General features: G+C 42.0%; 1 protein-coding gene across 1 annotated transcript in view; it reads left to right on the top strand.

Moving 5' to 3' along the window:
• Nucleotides 1-6,541: 6,541 nt before the first annotated feature.
• LOC147898798 (uncharacterized) overlaps nt 6,542-20,553 on the top strand; it is a 33,149-nt gene continuing 19,137 nt past the window's right edge. Inside the window, exons 1-5 of the mRNA XM_087379233.1 lie at nt 6,542-7,036; nt 7,362-7,475; nt 7,572-7,742; nt 7,839-8,828; nt 13,904-14,029. Coding sequence (XP_087235359.1) covers nt 6,542-7,036; nt 7,362-7,475; nt 7,572-7,742; nt 7,839-8,828; nt 13,904-14,029 — 1,896 coding nt within the window. The remainder of the gene's footprint in view (nt 7,037-7,361; nt 7,476-7,571; nt 7,743-7,838; nt 8,829-13,903; nt 14,030-20,553) is intronic.

The following is a 20,553-nucleotide window of genomic DNA, read 5'->3' as shown; positions in this document are numbered from 1 at the left end:
TTCCCTAATAAAAGAATATAAGTAAATATAGACATGTCTATATTTGCATATGTGGCCTTGATTGTACAACACACATGTATATTTCCTTTTTTAACTTTTCTTTTTAAACATCCATAAAACCTTTTTTTTGACTAAAAGAAATGCTTAGGCTTAACTGAGGTCTTATTCAAAATTTCCTAAAGAGAATTTAGATATTGAGCTTCATAGTGAAATGTAAAATGTTGTTTCTTGAAATTAAAGGAAAACCTACAATGCATTTTTTAACTCATTGAGTAAACTTGCAAGAAATCGTTTTGCCTCATCGAGTAGCATGACATGTCTCCAATGGGTTAGATAGACATAGATGGGTATAGGACATAGATTTATATATATTGACGTATATCTACGAATGGCAACCATATAGAAACACTGGATGTGTCGAACAATTTGAATATCTTAAAAGTGGGGGGTGTGTGTGTATGTGTGTAGCACGCGTGTGTGTACAAAATCTCTCTCTCTCTCTCTCTCTCTCTCTCTCCCCCTCTGCTTCGTTCATTGAGTTCTACACCAGACCTTGGCATCAATGCTAATGGCAACAACGTGTTACTAACATGGGAGCGCTGAGGCTTGGCCAATCTTGGCGGTGGACTGAGGGAGGACCTCTCGTCTCATAGCCCATTCCGAGCTATTATAACGGCTTCCCATCAGAAGGCTACGAGGGATGTAGGTGAACCGTGTTCGCCTCTACCTGCTCTACACTACCCATGGCGAAAATACCAAAAGGCATGAAGGTTTGGACTACGGGCTCCTCAGCTGAATTTCCTCCATATCTATCAAGTGTGGTTGGCCTTTGTTTGCAGCTTCGCAGTATCCTCGGACTTCAAGTCCCATTAGGCTCTGCTTCCCGAGGTTGTCAGACGCACCGTTTGGTGATCTGCCTCCACTTGAATGCTTCACCACAAGCTCTTGCTTCCCTCTCTCACTATCAGTTCTTGATTAATCCATCTGCCCCCGAGGCCCCCCAGGTGTATTCGATTAATGTGTAGAGGTTGGAGTTTTGCATCGAATGGTATCTTGAGTTCCACGTGCCAAATCCTCCATTATCTCCCAGTTGTTGGTGCCCAAGTGCTGTCCTCTCACTCTGTGCTCTCCTTTAATGATGCTGCTAAGTGCCCCTTATCTGCCCATGCTAAAGCTACAATGGGACTATCCGAATATCTATAAGTCCCCTCCTTGTACTCCGGTTACCATTTTTATCCACTAGTCCCATGGGTGTCCCTCGTTGGATACTAACCTGCATGAGTTGAATCCTCTCCTAGGTCAAGTAAAGTAATGACCCCTTATGCATTTTATAGGACTATATGCTACACATTTACTAAATAGGGTAGACCCTATATGGGTTCTTAGTCACCCAAGGGTCCATTGGGAGTGTTTTATCATTCACAATGTTGATCGTCTACCCTAGTTCCAAAGAGCGAGAGACTTGGACATTAATGGGTTTATATTAGGCCTATAGGACCCCCATGCATCCACCATTGGTCCCTCTATCCAATGATCCCTATTTTCCTTTGGGGGTTATGGGTTACCTTGCATTACGGGGGTTCCCTGAAGCTACCTAATTGTTAGTGTGGTCCTCTATGTCATATGAGGATCAATGATGCTTATATGAGAAGCACTTAGATACCACTCACCACCACCCTCCCATGGGGAGGGAACGTGTGTGTGTGTGTGTGTGTGTGTGTGTTCCCTCCATCCGCAAACCCGCAGGTCCGACACACACTCATTAGTGGGGGCAGTAGTCCGCCCCTCACTCATGACTAGGTCGGACTACTGCCCATGTGTACTAAGATATTGTAGAAAATTCACAAATGACAGGTGGGGCTCTGATCCAGGTCCTAATCTTTGTCAAATTGAGGTCACACCCTTGGAAGGGTTGGTCCAAGAATCTACCCACCGTCTTATGACTTCTTCTAATGTCAAATTCCTTCTTAGTAAAGGTGTGAATCAGGTGTTTCAGCTGTATAAAGGCATTGAAGTCTTCTTTCTCGGTGTATAATATCGCCATTACCTGTGAAAGTATCACTTTCTCTGCAAATGCTCTAGGTCTATTGCCATCAACCGATATATACTTGCATACTGGGTATGGTAGATGGTCGGTCTTGTTATACTTGGAGGTGATTGCCACTCCATTCGTTTGGTGTGTCACTGTAATGGACATGTTTAGAAAGTTCACTCTCATTCCAATAATATGGCCCTCTGGTCCTGGAGTTTTACTGTTGGTTGTCTCCTTAATCTCTAGGAATTATAGGGGCTAAATCCACCATGGATCATGCTTCCCTCTCTGTATCAGGTCAAAGAACAACATAGGTGTCTCCACGTTTACCATTAATATATCATCCATGTATCGGTAAACATTCCAGAGGTTTAGGTGTATATCCCATTGGTCTAGTTTCCAGATCCTGAGTATTGCTTTATATTCAAACCAAAACAAATATAGATTGCACCATAATGGAGAGCAAGCAAATCCCATTGGTATCCCAATTATTTGTTTGAAAACTTCTTGTCCCAGTTGGATGTGCATGTTTTCCAAGAGCCAATTATTTAACTTAATGCATTCCTCCCTTGTGAGGTGGGTGCCATGCCCATTCTTTTTATCTTTCCAAGTGCATCCCTTTTTGTTGCAATATAGGTAAATGAATTTGGAGTCGATTGTATCAAATGCCCAGCCAATGATATCTGTCATAACTGCTTTTAGTCCCCATTCCCCATCCAAGGGGATGTTCTCATAACATTTCCCGATATCTGCAGTGAATATAGAATGGATTTTCTTTGGGAGGTTTAACTTCACTTCAAATGATGAGTTTACAATCCAAAACATGCTTAGTGCATATCTCATCCTGGAGAACCTTGGCCACTCTCATAATAGGATTTAGGCATGCTTGAAGGATCATTGTCATTGTTTAAGCTATTTCTGAAAATACACATGAATGTGCATTTGTAATCCATCTAAAGGCCTCTTTGTGTGCCTTGAATGTAGCCATTAGATATGGAAGTGATAGTGAATGTAGTGAGAAGTGTAAGTCAAAGTGGTTGATCTCTCCAACCAGTCGGTCGATGTCTTTACTTTCCAATCGCTCCATTGGTTTGTCATAAATTAAAGCTCTGCACATAAAGGCAGGTGTATTTGATGACTGTGGATGTAATCAGCAGACAATTCATTAATCGATCAATTTCTAATTGCCATTCTACCAACTCCATACGGTATGGTGTTTCCAGAAATCTACTTATTCTTTTTCTTGCAATGCATTGTAGCTTATCCCAACAGAATTCTAAGAAGAATGGTTCCATTATGTGAAAGGGAGTACGTACATCCCACCCTAGTTTCTCTACTCTTTGCCATGCATGATGTAGGGATTGTATGGCTCCGTCAATGCTGTAATTCTCTATTATTATATGTCCTAGACCTTTCTATAATTCTGTTCTTAATACTTCGTCTTTTACAAGGTTCATATCCAAAGTTACCATGTGGCCCCATCCTTCATGCACAAACTTTGCAAATTCTATACTTCTGCATTTGCAGATATTATCTGTGGAGTCCCTAAATGTTTTTTCAGTTCTACATAAGATGGCTAAAAGAGATTTCCTAAAGGACCATCCAAAAGCCAGATTATGAATTAATTCGCAGCCTAATAAATAGTTCCAATCATTAAAAAATTCCTTGAACATCGTTTTTATGGAAAAAAACTCCAACATGGGATTATCAAATAAGACATGAATGAAAGTATTATGGATCTCCCTACTGCATTCCAATGTCAATCTTCCATGAAGCATTAGGGAAATGTATCTCTGTGAACAAGAACATATTGGTTAGTACTTATTCCTTCTCATCATACAATAAGTGTCAAACTGGAAAACTATGGCCTCTCGAGCTCGTATATGAGAACAGTTTTGCTTCCTCTCAAGGCTTTACTAGCTCGTACTTGAGAGGATGTCCAAATGGAGTGAGCATTCCGTGGATGGTTGCCAATCAATGAGTCTGCCACCAGTTTGGGCACGTTGTGGGTATGGGGTGTTACAGATGTGTCCTCTATTCATGTCTATGTGTCCTACAAATCTTGCCTTTCTGTTGGGGCCATATGCCCTCAATAGCTGGGCTTCTGGGGATCTGAGCATCAATTCTCCATATGAGACAATGCCTGGGAAAACTGCAGTAGTAGTGGTGCTTGGGGGTTCTTTTCCAAGTTTTTGACTGCTGTCAGGAACGGTTCTCTCATATAGTAAAAACTGAGGGATGCTTTGCGGAATAGGACCATGTCATTTGTTTTCATGAACAAAAGGAAGGAATTGAAAGCTGCCTTCAGTGGTCGATTGGGAAAAAAGGAGGTTAAATTATGTGCAATAAACCAAACTGCATGGTCGAACCATAGTGGTTGTGCTCTACATTCTATCTTTTCCTCCACACATCTGCATTTCACATAAGGTCATCCCACATTGAAGACATCATTAAGGTACTTGGGCGTCCTCTTCTCTGTTTCTGAAATTTTGCTCTTACATCGTCCAAACACCTACTGATGAGGTGCATCTTCCTATGGCGAAGGCAGACATCGGGAAGAAGGAGGCAAGCGGATGGTTGTGTATAAAGCTAATCTGAAAGTTTTGGGCTGCTCTCTTTGCTTCAGCCTTTACATTCTTTTATGTGCCTATTAGATATGCAAAAAATAACCAAGCATCTGGTGCAAAGGGTGCCAATAGGTTCATGTCATGGAGCTCCCAAGTCTTGTTATCATAGGCACTCAACTCAGCTTCAAGGACCCAAGGGGGCAAGAAAGGATTCGTATATGTTCTTGTGGAGCTCTTTCTTGGAGTTATTGTGGAAACATCCAATTGTCCTATGTTCCCACCGAGGACAACTTGGCATATCTTTTTACGAAAGCTTTACTGCAGCCCAAGTTTGAGGCATTTCAACATGCTTTACACTTGGCTTCTTTTGTGACGTGAGGGATCACTCTCTACATGTCATAGGTTGTTATATCCCTCTAGGACACTAAGACCAATAGCTTTCGACTACGGTTCTCCCTTCAAAATATCGTCATCCTTCATGCGCCATCTACGTCGTAAAGCCTTACCCACTTGTACGCAAAAAGTTGCTTCTACTTGTTTCTACTGTCGTCGCTGCTGCGCCCAATTCATAGATTCTACCAGTTTCAATACGCCCTCCTCTCACATGCTAGTGCCAACGGAAAACCAAAGAGGACTTACCTAGTCACCATTGGTGAGTCCCCTCAGAATTGCGAACAAGAAGTTGCGGGACTTTTCTACATATCTGATAATGTTGTGTAGTTAGCCTAGCAGATCTTCCATGGAGTAGCTAGGCCGCATTTTGTAAACGCAAATGTAGATGGTAGCAAAAGTATCGCCGCACGACAAGGGAATTGTTCAACGATTGTGGTGGAGGTAGGGCGGGGGAAGGAAAAGGAGATTATCAAGATATAGGGAGAAGGGGTGGAAGTGTAGAGGGAGACAGAAGCTCGGCCGCTTCTTTGACTTCCACCCTCAGTGTCAAGTGCTAGCTCGCATCTACTATATACGAGGGTCAAAAATTCCTTACATATAGAGGACCGCAAGACCTTGAGCACGAGATGGCTCCGAAAATTAACAAACGACACCACAGAAACCTCAAAACTATAGCAAAACAACTACAAAAACTAACGCTCATAGATTGGCCTAAAATATCTCACAAACTCGTCAAGGTTGGTTGAAGACACTACAAGCAGCAGACCTCTTCACCGTTAGTTCAAAACAGAGAAAATACTATTTATGAGAAACGCACTTCTATGCTTTTCTCCCATATGGTGAAAAGATTTTGATACTTTTAGTGAAAAGCTTAGCTACTGCTTTTGCACTTGCATCATACCATAAAGTTAAATAAATTTACACCGTTAGATTTGCGTAAAATCAACGTTTACGATTGTGACAAGTGTCTCAAGGAGAGATTAAAAAACCCTAGGCTGCCTTTTGCAAAAAATAACTGGGCTACCAAGCAAGTAAAAATAGGTATAGGACTGGAAGGTTGGGTCAGGGTGAGTGTGTAATGAGTTGCCTGTCCATCGTTAAAAAACTAGCCTCCAAACGGTGGCCCAACGATGGGCGTGTCTCACAACCTAAAGTCCACGGAGATATGGTGGCGAATTCCCAAGTGATGACGCGGGCTAATTTGACCTTCTATGGAGCCAAAAACTTGATCCACTATAGTACCAAAAAAGATGAATGATGATGGATTTTTGTGAAGGGACACAAGGGGTTGGGTGTGAGGAGAGCCTAGAATGTCCGGGTGTTGTGAAAGGTTGTTGATCATCTTCACCACGCTTAACCCCTTCAACGCCATAGCCACCCTGCCTGCCTCTACTTCTCACCTTCCCCATCTTCACACTCACAACGCCATGCCCCCTAAGCTCTCTCCCCTCCCCCTCCCCCTCCCCCTCCGCTTGCCTCCCGAGCATTCACCTCACCTGCATTAGCTTCAACCACCCATTTTTTGAAACACCACGGCACCTTGAGCACCATGCCCCCCTCCTTGCCCGCTCCCCTTGATAGGAATGGCACGACGCACAACAGGGCGCCTTTGGCCTGGCTGGGCGCGCAATTTCCTCTCTCCAAATTAGACCTTGCGACGCTCGCAGGAGATTCGAATTGGACGGCAAAGCAGAGTGGCCTACGGTCGGCCAGAGATTCGGCGAGACGGCGGAAGGGGTCCCTAATAGTTTCTAGCCCTAGATCATACGACAAAGCTTGCGCCAAAATCTGTGGCCATGGTTCCGCTAAGGTTTCTGGGAACATGCGTCTTCTCAGCGAGACGAGTAGGGGCTGGAGCTGGTTATCAGTTAAATTTAAGGAGGTCAGATCGAATAAGGTAGCTCGAGAAAGAAAAGCCGAGCTTTCCCCAGAGTTGGTAAAGGCAATCTGGGAAGGACATTCTTTCAGAGACTGCCGAGTCTCATTAGATTCTTTAAGAAGTCTAACTTGTGAAAAAGTAGATCCAGAGTTGGAAATAAAAAAGGTAATCTGTTCTAGCAAGAACACTTGGGTGTCTTATATGAATAGGGGAGCTATATATCCGTTGATAAATCCATATGCTTTCCCTCTCTTGGGTAGCCTACACTCACAAAATGTGGGTGGGTAGGAAACAATCAAGCATGTGAAGATTTATGAGGTATAAAATAGTAGAAATCTTCTTTTATAATCTGTCAAACTTTCTAGCATGGAACATGACTCGTTGACTCTTGTCTGATGTCATTATAATCAGATTTATGCTTGGAGAGAAAAAAGAATTACCCTGCATGGAACATGAATCGTTGGCTCTTGTCTGATGTTATTATAATCAGGTTTATGCTCAGAGGCGACAGCAGCGCTATAAATTTTTAAAAGCTGAGACCCTTATGGATATATTACTTCAAAGCTGGAGTTATTTTGATCATGCGCATGCGGAGATGGACTCGGTAAGCTACCAAAAAAGTGGGAAAACTTGCTTTTAACAGACACGGAATCTCGTTATCACAGAGAATAGTTTACAGCAGGTATATGTTTATCTGCAGGTTAAAAAGGATGTCCATGCTAAGTACTGTGAAAATGAATTCAGTCATTTTCTCCTTTCTGGTGGCCAACAAATTCATGGACATTTCAATGTGCGCTTGCATGTTTTGATAAAAGAACTCCGCAAACTTATGACCAAACTTCGAAGCCAGATTCTTCCAGCATGTTATCAGGTAAGGCCGCTTCCACCGTATATATGAGATCCATTCTACACGCATGAAGGGCACGTCTGAGGAGGTCTTCAGTCAACTAATTTCGATCATATGCAGGAGTTGCCAGCCTGGAAGTCACCCAGGCTTGAGGAGGATCCAGAGTTGGAGATACCGCCAATGCCTTTAATGCCACAGCTTTATCCAATTGAGGGGCTTGTACCCATCCCACACGAGCAGGAGAAAAGTATACCAGACGATTTGCCAGAACCCGTGTTTAAATCACCCACCCCAGAAGAGCACCCTCCCCTAGTTCTGCCCGAATCTTTGAGGGTCCCTCCTCTGAAACCACATATAATGCCTCCTTTCACAGAGGATGAATCTACTGTCGATTATGATGCCTATAAAGAGGAACCAATGCCTGTTTTTGTTCTTCCCTATCAAGAACCACTCCCTATTTCGGTAGATCCTTCTCTGGCAGAACTCCCACAAGAGCCAGAGTACATATTGCCAGAAGTCATTCCTCCACCTATTCTGGAAACAATTCCTTCATTTAGACCACCGCTGTTGGATCCAAGGCCTTGTGAGAAGTCTTATTATGACCTTCGGAAGGATGAAAAAGGAATTTGTGAAGGTTTATGCAGCAAGCATGGGCACAAGCATCACTTTGTACCAGAACAACATAGGAGGGAACCCTGCTTTGCCAAGCCACCTCCATTGTTACCTCTTCCCCCTCCTCCATTTTCTGAAGCTGACTTTATCGATCTTGATACTAAAATCCAAAGTAGGGACCCTGACGACTTCCTAGCTGAAATACAGTCCAATGGGAATGCCTTCAATATACAGATCATACCCGAACCTCCCTTTGAGCCAATGCCTGAGGAGCCCATTCCACCATTTCAACCGCCTGTATTGAAAGAAGAGCCCATTTATGGGCCACCTCCCCCTGTCTCTCTTCCACACTGGAAAGAACCACATCCCCCACTTCCTGTTGGATGGCTTGCTGGACAGCGCCCAGTACTTCTGATTGACTGCAGCGCTGCAATGGCAGGGGAACGAATGGAAGCAGTACAAAAATGTTTAAGACAACTGTTCAGTCCAGGAGGCCAGGTAACACCTCAGACTGCAAAAGTTAAGAGGTTACAAGTCACAACTTTCAAATTCAAACTTTAAACTGGCAATTGATATTCAAAAATCTCGATAACAACTTGAAAAGAGCCGAGAGGACTACATGGCGACATCAGCTCAAAGTCTAATTTCCAAAGTAAAAAGCTTAAGGCTTTTTAGTATTTTATGGCAAGAGTGCCTAAACGTGTCTTATAAGAGAGTATGTGTCTAAAGTGTCTAATGTGTCTTAATGTTAGAGATGCAGATATTAAGAACCGTGCTGGTTGTTAGCCCTATTACCAGAGATTCCCTAGCCAGAGATTTGAGCTGGGTTCTCCCATGAACAAGCTGGTTGCCAGTGAGTCGGGTTCCACATCAGCACCACATAGCTTGCTTATTTGTGTGGTTGGTTTTTTTCAAGCATGAATAGAAAGTCCTTCTCTAGAAAGCAGTGAAGAGCATCTATTGAGAGTAAGAGATAGGAACAAATTCTATGATTGTATCCGTTCCTTCAATCTAAAAGGCAAAGCAGAAAATCCAACCTGTCTTTATCAAATTGTTTTTTTCATGAAGATAGACAATTTTTCAGTCCTCATTTTTAAAGCTAACCAGACAGATAAAAATGTCCACATGCACACACAATATAATATTTGATTCACAGCACCTCTGCTTCAGATGAAGCAATCACAATGTCATGCAAATATTTTATGTACATGCCAAGAACCCGAGTACAGTTAATGAATATGTTCAATATCTTAATCATCAGCATGGCATTCTCAGTACTGGCTGCCGTGTCATGTGTGTCAGAGTCAGAGATATTGTTTCTGTCAGTTGTTTTCCAATGTAACTCAATAGCATGCATTTCCTCTGAAACAAAAACATGAACTTGTGTCAGAAGCAAGGAATGATAACACTTTAAAAACTGCACATGATGTTCTAGAGGAAAACATTGAGTTGGGAAGATAGAGAAGCCATTGTCAGCTTGCAGTGGCCTAGACATGCCAAAATCTATTTAATCATGAAGATACATATGTACAGACTTCATGATGTCAGTATTTGGATCATTGAGCAGAACTATGAATCATGGAATGCAGTCCACTACCTTAAGGTAGTATGGATGGTCCTTTGATCATAAGGGACCCGCCAATTATGTGTGAAACCCTGAATTTATTGTTGAAGCTGCATGCTAATTGCCATATTCTGAAGTTTAATAATCCTGGGTACCATAAGAACCTCTCCAAGCACCAGAAAAAGATTTTAAAACACAGCTTCACAACACAGACGAGCAATTTCGATTGCCATTGAAAAGTACCTACTCTTCATAAACCTTTTCTATACTCCTGATTTCATACTTGGGACTGTAAAGATACATCCCAAGTATATATAGCATCTGACTATTCCAAGTGGCTCGCCTACAAGAGTGAAAGCCTCACATGAAGCGAAATTTTCAGTCCATTGAGGAAAAGATGGAGACGGAGGATGATGATGATGGAGATAGAGGGGGTGCTTTCGAGGGTGACGTCCAGTCTGGTCACCCGCACTCCTCAACTCCCATCAATCCCCTAGACATCCCTTTCCATTTGCATGCATCGCCCGATTTCCTGACTGAACTCCCATGAGCTTTTTTGGATCGTGCCTTTTTGCCTGACACATGAAATCAAGTTCGCTGACAAGCTCCGCTTTCCTGCTGTCGCCAAGCCTTCCGGATGAACGCTCTGCCCTAGCCAATACCTGAGGAGGTCGAGGAGAAAGAGGAGGTATTGTGTGCCCCTCTTACGCACATGCAGCTTAGAAGCCATGGGGGGGCTTCTTTAGCTTCCCCCCAGAATCGCGTTTTGCTCTTAGCACTGCCAGTGCAGATGGGCCCGTGGCCGCAGGAGATATACTTAAAGCCTCAGCCTCCCCAGCGCACTAGTGAAGACCGAGTTTTTTCAGGAGCCCTTGGAAGGACAGCTGGTATCCAAGCAGCCGAGCGGTGCATGGAAGGGAGAAGAGACGTCTCCGAACCCGCCTCTTTGTGGAAATCTATTTGGGGTGCATTTAGAGATAAAAGCTTTTCTACAATTCTCTGGTAAAGGGGCTTTCATGGCCATTGACTCAATACGGGTCTCAACAATTTTCAGAAGTTGTATACTGACAGATGAACAGTTTACAGTGGCAGCTGGTCTTTTTAAGAAGGGGATTCAATCTTGGGGTCAGTTATGGAATAGAGAACTTTTCAGATGGAAGACATGACAGGAAATTTGAAGGGAATTTTTCCTCACCAATCAAAATCAGGGACTGGTCATGGGGAGGTTGGAATTATGGAAGGGAGAAATTAGTTGGAAAGGAGATTGTGTCCTGTGTATGTATAAAGAATTCAGTTGGGTAGGATGTTCTTCCATACTACCAATACCAACTCCTACTGCTGACATGGATGATCTCTTTAGAACCCTTAATGTCAAATGGAAATCAAAGGATGGTAGAGTTGTGTGGTATGCCAGGTTTAACAGAATGTGTTTAAAAAGTTTCAGAGAAGATGTCTTGTCTTGCTTGGCTTACCCTCCATAAAGTAGTTTGGACTAATGCTAGAGGATTCAGAATAGGAAAGGGAGATGGCAAATGACAGAGATGTCTGGACTCCATGGAGGATATTTTTCATTTATTTGTTGCTTGCCCTCATGCTAGAAGAGTTTGGAAATTTATTCAGATTGAGTGTGGAGAACCTGTGAATTGGAAAGCTATTCTACTAGGAGATGCTTGCAAAATAAGGCATGAGCCTTGGTTCCAAATAAGAGCTCATGCCCTATGGTTCATTTGGATCTCTAGAAATAATTTGTAGTTTAATCATAAAGATATTTGTACTAATGTCTTGTTTGCTTCACGGTGGGACATGGAAAAAGATGCCTTGATTTCCACATAACTGCCTACAATCTTGAACACTCAAGGTTAAATGTTGATATCACAAGACACAAACGCTACTATTTTATCTCTGATGAACATTCAAAGTTCCCTAACTTCATACAGAGGAGAACTACTACAGCTGGCCCTTCCACTCAGTTTCCTTCTGCTACTACTTCTGGCCCCTATACTCAGCCTCCTTCTGATGGCCTCTTCACTCAGTTTCCCTCTGCTTCTGCTGGCCCCTCAGCTCAGCTTCCTTATGCTACTGCTGGTCCCTACACTCAGATTCCCTCTGCTGGCTTCTCCACTCAAATACCTTGTATTGCAACTGTCCCCTCCATTCAGACTTAGAGGCTTGCTGATGTTGTTTTATCTGCTCAGCTACAGGATATTAATGAGATGTCTTTTGACCCTACCCAGGGTGTTCCTGCTGCTCCTCTGGAAATGTTTCTGAGGATACTACTGCTCCTGCTGTCCCTGATGTTACAGGGCATACCACTGACTCCAATGAGGAATCTACTAGCTTCTCTTTCCATGTTTGAGAAGCATCTCTCAATATTTATTGAGGACCTTACTTGTTTTGGATATTATCACTCTTGTGGTAAGAGAGGAAGCTCATATGTGAACAACACTCCATTTTTGGATGAGCTTTGAAGATGTACAAAGGTTTTTTGAAATAATATAAATCACTTTTTTTTTTCCAAAAAAAAAAGAAAGCCTCACATGAAGCTGAGCATTATTATTGTTGAAGATCATGCATGACCACTGTAACTCGGTTTTGCCCAGCTTAACTCACATCCCATCTCTCACAAAAGGCCTACAAGGCTTCCAAGGCATTCGTAATCCCTTTGTTGTATTTAAGATCAATATGAAGAAGGCAGAATATGCATGGCAAACTGCGCCACTATCCATTGCCACATAGTGTCTCTGAAAAAGAAGCTAGATGTAAAGACCAAAGAGGGTGGGGGAGGCTGCAAAAGACCACGGGCGATAACAAAGAGGTGTAGAAAGGAAGGGGAATACAAGGTGACAAGAAGCTGATATGGGCTGTTGAAGGCTTGTTAAGCCTACGCAGGATGTTTTCCTTTCTATGACATAGAGCCCTTTGGTCACTGAGTAGCTCATAGATGGTGAATTTACACCATGAGCATTGGTTACAAGCTACCACAAAACTCTTTTCAGCATTAGTCTACTAGCCTACATTTTTGGAAGCTGGATTGAGCAGGTCCTCACTCAAGATGGCCTTCAATACTCATTGGCACCATCTTCTACAAATTGTTAAAGACAGTAGATTAGCTTCTTTCTTTGGCTTCTATGGCAAGATGGCTTAGCAATGGGAACTTAGCTTCATAGGAGAGAGGATAGCCAGATCCCTGCTCTATGACCATTGATCTACCCAAGCTGATGGTGTTAAGCATTATTTATGCATTGCTGCATATGGGGCATACACTTAGCTTAGTTGTATCAGAGGAGGCATTGCCACTTTCTTCAATCCTTTGACCTACCTAGGGTTGAGTATTGTGAGGGGCCTCAGTAAGGCAGCATGCTTTACTTAACAAGGCTGAAGTATTTCATTGGATTTCTCGACTTAGGTTCTCATAGATTTTTGGTTGTGATCATTTTGGTCTCTTCGATGACTTATCCCACGCAGACCCTAGTCCATGAGTTCTCAATATCCATAGAGGATGGCCCCTCTTTGGAGATTGTCTCCGGCATCTCACTCAAGGTCATTGGAGCCAACCTTGGTAGACACATTTTATCACATTTTTGGTCAAAGGTCATTCACACTCTTGAGGAGCCAGCGGGGCAAATGTTAAGGGTATCCTCACGCTACTATAATGTGAGCAAAGACTTTCCTCCGAGTGTAGGATTGTAGAGCTGTGGCAAGACTTGGCATTGTATGATCTTGTGTGGTTATATGTAGGTACTTCCACCTCTTCTCATGTTGTAGCACTCCTTCCTTTCTTTCATTTGTTGGGATGTATTGCACTATTAATTTTTCTAAGAGATTTAGACAAGCAAGACTTTGAAAGTGATAATTTGCATAATTGAACACGAAAATAGATATTTGAGCATTGGTATAATTCTTACTATCATTTGCAAACCAACTAGAATATGAGATGATAGACTAGTCATATGAGATGGCATGTCTCAATACAATTGGTAATAATAATTTCTTTTGGGTGATATTTTAGGTTGAAGTTGCAGCAACCCATTTTGATATCATTATGTATTCATTCGATGCGTGGAGCTATGGAGACATTGAAAATTCCTATATATATAAACAAGCTTCAAGGTCAAGATATCCTGGCTCATTAGAGGTGATAACTTCTCTTTTGAAGTTTGCTATCTTATTCATTTTATTATTTACCTCGTTTCTTCATTGAGCTCACAGATGCAAAGAGTTGTAGTAGCTACTTTATCGTCAAGTTTCCTAAACGTGATGTAATGCTCTTGTTATAACATAACATTTTCATTTAGGAGGAAGCCTTGATTTAATCTCGAAAGTATTGCTTCATTTGTTTTCTAAGCATACACATGGATGTAATCTTAGTCTCTTTTGAATTTAGAAAAATGCACATTGACAATGAATATTGGTACTCACAAAAGCAATATTGGTAAAAGAAAATGCACATTGACAATAAATATTGGTATTCACAAAAGCTATATCAATGCTATAGGTTCTCCATGAAGAGCAAGCACACCCCAGTGAGAGACAATAGCCAAATGCAGAATGTATGTCATCTATGGCACAAAACCAATCTAACCCATGAAGCTCAAAGTCAAATCCAAAGGAGTGTGTACCATGTACATATTTGAGAACCCTTTTGACTGCATACCAATGTGTGCCTGTAGGAAAGTGCACAAATTGACTCGACAACTCTGTAGCACAGGCAATGTATGGCCTCATAGAACACAAGTAGATCTTACCAAGTGTCTATAAAGAGTACCATCAAATTTTGATCAAATCTGTCCCTTATTGCCAAACATTGTGGGAGTGTTCACAAACCCCTCAGATGAGGAAAACTGATGTATCTTATGATACCATGACTGTGGTGCTTACTTCAAAACCTTGTGCTCTTGTCACGACACCTCAAAACCTTGCACATAAAACCTCTTCTTTGAGATGACCATTCAAGGAAGACACTTTTGACATCCATTTAAAAAATTGACCATCCATAAAAATCAGCTAAGGAAATGACAAAATATATTTACTAGGGCAAAGGTCTTCTCATAATTGATCCCTTGCTCCTCTTCGCAGCAAACTGGCTTTAAACTTCTCTACGCTCCCATTCGAATGATATTGAACCCTATAGACCCATTTAGTGCCAACAATATCTTCCTTATGGGTTGATCAACCATATCCCAATTGGCATTCTTCTCCATGAATTTAATTTCAGATTAATCTGCCTTCAGCCATAAATGGATGACCTTATGCTGAGGTTCAATTCAACATCCATGATGGTGCTCATCAAGCGCAGTTCACCTTAGTAATGATGAGCCTACTAGGTGCCCTAGTCCTCCTGAAGAGTCCAAGTGGTGCACCTTGGTAACTTCTTAATTGTTGAACCACTTGCACAACATGCATACACAGTAGGCTGTGAAGCAAACTAGTGGTTGTCTAGCAATGGATGGTTGTCTATCATCAACAGGTACCTCCATATCTGAAACATCTCAAAGAGGAGTAAATACCTCAGCATGTGAATGCTCATGAGGCTCAATCCAAAGGAGCATCATCCTGAAGTGGCATGAGAATGGGTTGCATGCCCTCATCCCCAGTAAACATCTTTATTAATGATGATGGGTCTAGTAGTGGGATTCCAAATTCTAAGCCCTTCCTCTCTCTAATATATCCAACAAACGTGCATTTAATCCTCTTGTTGTCGAGGTCTTGACATTTGTTTTTCTAGGATCAAAGTATATCCACTGGTCCAAAAACTTTGACATGATTGACCTTGGGCTTGACGTGGAGTGATATTTACCAATGCCTTTGTTGGGCATCATAGCCTCCCCCCAAAAAGAATTTGCCAAATGCTTGTGCTTGAGCCCATTTCCATAAGTATCTTATTTTTATCTCAACAACAACATTTTGTTGTGGACTGTAAGGCACTATCATTTGATGCATAATCCCATGCTCTTCAGATTTTCCATGAAAGCGTCTAATATAGACTCTCTTCCCCCATCACTTTTGAGTGTTAAGATTGCAACCTATTTGATCTCTACCAAGGCGTTAAACTCAAGAAAGCATTTACACACTTAGGCTTTTTTATTTTTCTTTTGTGAGAAAGACCCATGTGAAACAGTAAAAATTATCTATAAATGTGACCTTGGATTTATTTTATTTTCTAGATGCATCCTTCACTCTCCTTTTTTGTTGTTGTATTTGTAAAAAATTCATTTGTCTTGGACTACAAGGCTTGATCTTTGAAGCTTTGTGCCTCAAAAAGTTGTCACATTCCTTTTGAGAAGGTTGGTTCCCTCTCTTTCCATCACCGGAAGTTCAAATACCTTTTGCCTACTAGGGCTGGGGTTAGCACGACATTCTCTGGCCCAATTCATAAGGAGTTTAAATTGATACTATAAGTAAAGATAGGATGTTGTGATTTCTTCTCTCCAAATTTGCTTCATTTGAGCTTTTGGAAGTTGGCTATGCCCCGTAACAGGTGTTCACTGTCCTCAATCCAGCTGATGGCATGGGGAGGTAAAGTCTGACTTTACACTACATCTTCTATGTTAGGCTAGGGTGCCACGTCTCGACTTGCACCAGTTAGTATGACAGCAGTAGAAAAAGCTAAGTGGCATCAGAAACACTACTTCAGAAACAGTCTGACTTTACACTACATTATTCTATATTAGGCTAGGGTGCCACCTCTCAACTTGTACCAGTTAGTCTGGCAGCAGTAGAAAAGCTCAGTGGCATTAGAAACAGAGACCTTCCTTGCCAATAACCTGGATGCACTAACTCTAGGCCCCAAGGAATGGATACACGTTCTCTTTCATAGACTGCAACTAAAAGCATGAGGCGCATCCCTTGCTATTAAATCACAACCCAGTATGGAAGGACATAAGACAGTAATAGTAAATCTGGCCCCCAAGAAACTCCCCCAGGTCAAGCCAATATACCTACAATACGAGACTGTTGAGGGTCCCTCTCGGGAACAAGTGATCTCTAGGTTAGACTTTGTGGAGAGACATCAAAGGTTGTCAATATTTTAGGATATATATAAAATAATTGGATACCCAGTTAGATCGCGTAGCAAAAAAGCCTTGGACCAAAGACTAACAAAGATCATGGATGAGTTAGCAGCATGGCAAAAAAAATATTTATGTCAAATATTTGCTTAAGTTTAAGGATCATCCGAGAGATGATGCTCAGTGGATGCCCGAGTGGTTCTTTCAAGCTTCTCCAAACCTCATCAATTCCTATATCAAACATGCAACTGAGGTCAGTTTCAATCCAAGCAAGGGATGTTACGAAAATTGTATTTCTGATATTTCTTGCCTTGGATATTATTTTATTTTTAGTCAAGTGTAACTATGGCAAAGTATTCCATAGGAATGCACCAGATTCGACGGGGTTCCTAGTGGGTGAATGCTTTGCATGGTTTAGTAGGAATGCGTAACTAGCATGTGATTTGTCATGCTAGATGGTCGGATTGTGGGTGATTCCATGTTAATACTAATTTCGCTAGTGTTATTGGTGTTATGTTTTATTATTATACTTTGAGCGCAAATATATTGGGATCGATTGATTTGGTGATTCGTTCAAAATTGATTATTAATAACTAATGTAATTGGCAGCGTGAGTACAGGTGATGGAACTAATGGCAAGGATTGGAGTTAGTGCGAGGATACCGACTGAGGTGTCGCACGATGCATGCTATGTGACCATAGGCCTAGATTGTAAAATAATGAATATATAGCCGTGGGCTAGTTATTTTATTAATTATGGATGAGGGCATATTAAGCCTTCTGATATTTTGAGCTAGTGAAGCTATGTTGAGCAATCCCTCTAGTTATGGACAAGGGATGCTTTTAGATGTACTATTTTTGGCTCTTTGCATTTTGGAATATGCAATTATAAATACTCTAGATGGGAAGCAAGAGACACCATCTAGAGGGGGCAAATTGGACCCCATGCGGTGTCGTCTATCTTCTTTCCTCCTTGTTTCCTTGTTCTTGGTTTCTATGGTTTTAATAATTTATGAATTTGTGGGCATAGCTAATATAATCTCAGTTTTCATTAGACTCTGGGAATTGGATATAAGATGCAACATCTCATATACTGATTGTATCAAGACATACTGATTGTATCAAGACAGCAAGGCTGTAGGAATCATTTGGGGAGATCTTACTAATGAATGGATCCTCTTTTCTTATGTGAGGCAAGGTTGTCCTCTAAGCATTGTTGTATGCCATTGCTACTCATCCCATACTTCTCTATATGGATCATCTGGTGGATGTGGGTGATTTGCCTAGTCTGAAAATTCCTAATGCGAGAACGTTCGTGGTATAGGCCTATGCGGATGATTCTTTCTTTGTTCCGAAAAATACAAAAAGGGATCTATCCTACCTTATGAATGCTCTTTCTTTGTTTGGATTGGTAGCTGGCTTGCATGTCAACTTTGGGAAATCTAAGCTCCTTCCCTTGCATGACAATACAGCCCATGCAGATAGTTAGACATCTTGGTTATCCTCTAGGGTGGAAATTGACTTGCAGACAACAACTAGATTGGGTGCTTCAGAAACTCAACAAGAAATTGGAACACTGGAAACTGGCTAGTTGGCCTTGCATGTTCATCTACGAATTGTGCAATCCGTTTTGCTAGCATATATTCAGTTCTATCTGCCTTTGATGATGTTTACTAAAAATGACATCAACTCTTTCATGTCTATGATTATGGAACTCTTCTGGAAGTCGCATCATCATCGTAAGGCTCTCAGGCTTCTTTCTACGGAACACTTATGCACTCCAAAAATGCATGGGGGCCTGAATAGTCACCTGCATATCTTGGCCCACAAGGGAAAAATGATGTTCCAATTCATAGGGAAAAATGATGTTCCAATTCATGTGGACTAATAGCCCTGGGCTATTATGGTTTGTCATTTGCTATTGCATATTAATATTACAGTCTATGGCTTATGAGAGCAACACAATGGGGTTTCCTCCTTGGGCACATTCAGGGCCAAATTCGGGGATGTCCCTTTGTCACTCGGATGCTTTTTGATTGGAAAGGCATACTCTCACATTTGAAATGGATTGGTCAGGTTTCTCCAATTGGTAACTCTTTGGGTGCTGAAACTATTCACTGGTCAAAGGCTTTTCCTGCTCCTCTGGCTTTGCAAGAGCCTAAACACTCTAATTTTATATGGTCCAGAGGTATTTGTCTTGTGGTAGATGTATTAAATGACACAGGTTCGGTGATGCCCTTTCCAGTGGTGGCTTGTCGTTTTGCTCTAGCGATGCATTATCGCTCCTATTGGCGTTTGCTTGCTAAAAGGCTTCAAGATTTTCAGCCAGTACCTCCCCTTCAGCTTTAGGATCGCCTATGCAACCGGGTGCTTGTTTCAGACTTCACTACTCGGTGTCCTCTTTCTTTGACTTCTCTCACAGTTGCTAGTATATACAGGGTTCTCTTGCCTCTCCCTGGATTACAGCCAATGCAAATCATGTGTGGTCTATGAGATGCAATGCAAGATGGTGGAGGGGTAGACTGCATCGACTCTAGAATTGCAAACTCCCTCTTCGCCAAGAGGTTTTTCTTTGGAGGATAGTTGTGGGTGTTTTTCCTTCTGGCATACTTCTAGCTCGAAGGCATTTTGGGTTGGCTACGTGTCATCGATGCTTAGCTACTCGGGAATCTTTGGCATATATTCTGGCATTGTCAGGCGTGAGGTTTTCTTATACTTCTGGAAAGGATCTTGTGGGCTCGCTTTTTAGTGGCGGCTGTCTTTGGCAGGCTATTTTAGCTGTTTGGATTGCACCCTGAGCAACAGGGATATGATTTTTTCTTTTCTTGGATTCGCTATTGGGCCCTATGGACTCTTTGGAAGGACAAAAACTATTGGGTTTTTGGAATCCTTCTCTAAACAAGTTCTCTTTTTTCGAGCATTGCTCAAGTAGTCCTTTTATGACTATCCGCATGCAGGCCAATTGGATTACTCTCAGTCCCTGGCATATATGCACGTTTCTAAAGATGTAATGGCTCTCCTTCTTGGAGACAACTTCTGTTAATAAAATTATCTGTATTCCACCCCCCAAAAAAAAAGTGGGCGTGCATGCGTGTGTGTGTGTGTGTGTGTGTGTGTGTGTGTGTGCGCGTGTGGCAAAGGCGACTTGCGTCGCAAAGTGATAAATGCAAAGGCTCTAATTCAGCACTTTACTTTTGCTACGCAGCAGTGCCAATTGTCCTTGGATGACCAATCTGCTTTTGAGGCTGCTCTTTGTTGTTCTGAAAAGCAGATTGGTCATCTAAGGACAATTGGCAATTGATCAACAAAAGTTAAGGAAATGGCAACTTCGTTCTCGTCAAAGCTATGCAGGATACAACCTGCTCTTCAAAGGCTTTCTTCAAAATCCTTCATACTTCCCCTCACATGCATTCTTTGCATGAGGTGCTGCGTAAAAATGGCTCATGGACAATGAATAGACAATAGCTTGATGATGTGGTGCAGAAATAGCATCCTGATATGTTTGCAGCCCCTCCTACTACTTTACCTGAGGTTGATGCTCGGAATGTTTTCCTTCAAAATGTTCGACCAATTCTTTCCCAAGAGGAAGAACATAAGCTGGATCTGCCTTTTACTGCTCAAGAATTGAGAGCGGCAGAGACTAAGATGGGGC

This window comes from Dipteris shenzhenensis, chromosome 9 (genome assembly GCF_047967505.1).
Source record: "Dipteris shenzhenensis isolate YYH24624 ecotype China chromosome 9, Dip_SZ_1.0, whole genome shotgun sequence".
Lineage (NCBI taxonomy): Eukaryota > Viridiplantae > Streptophyta > Polypodiopsida > Gleicheniales > Dipteridaceae > Dipteris > Dipteris shenzhenensis.
This window is presented reverse-complemented; position numbering and strand designations above follow the sequence as displayed.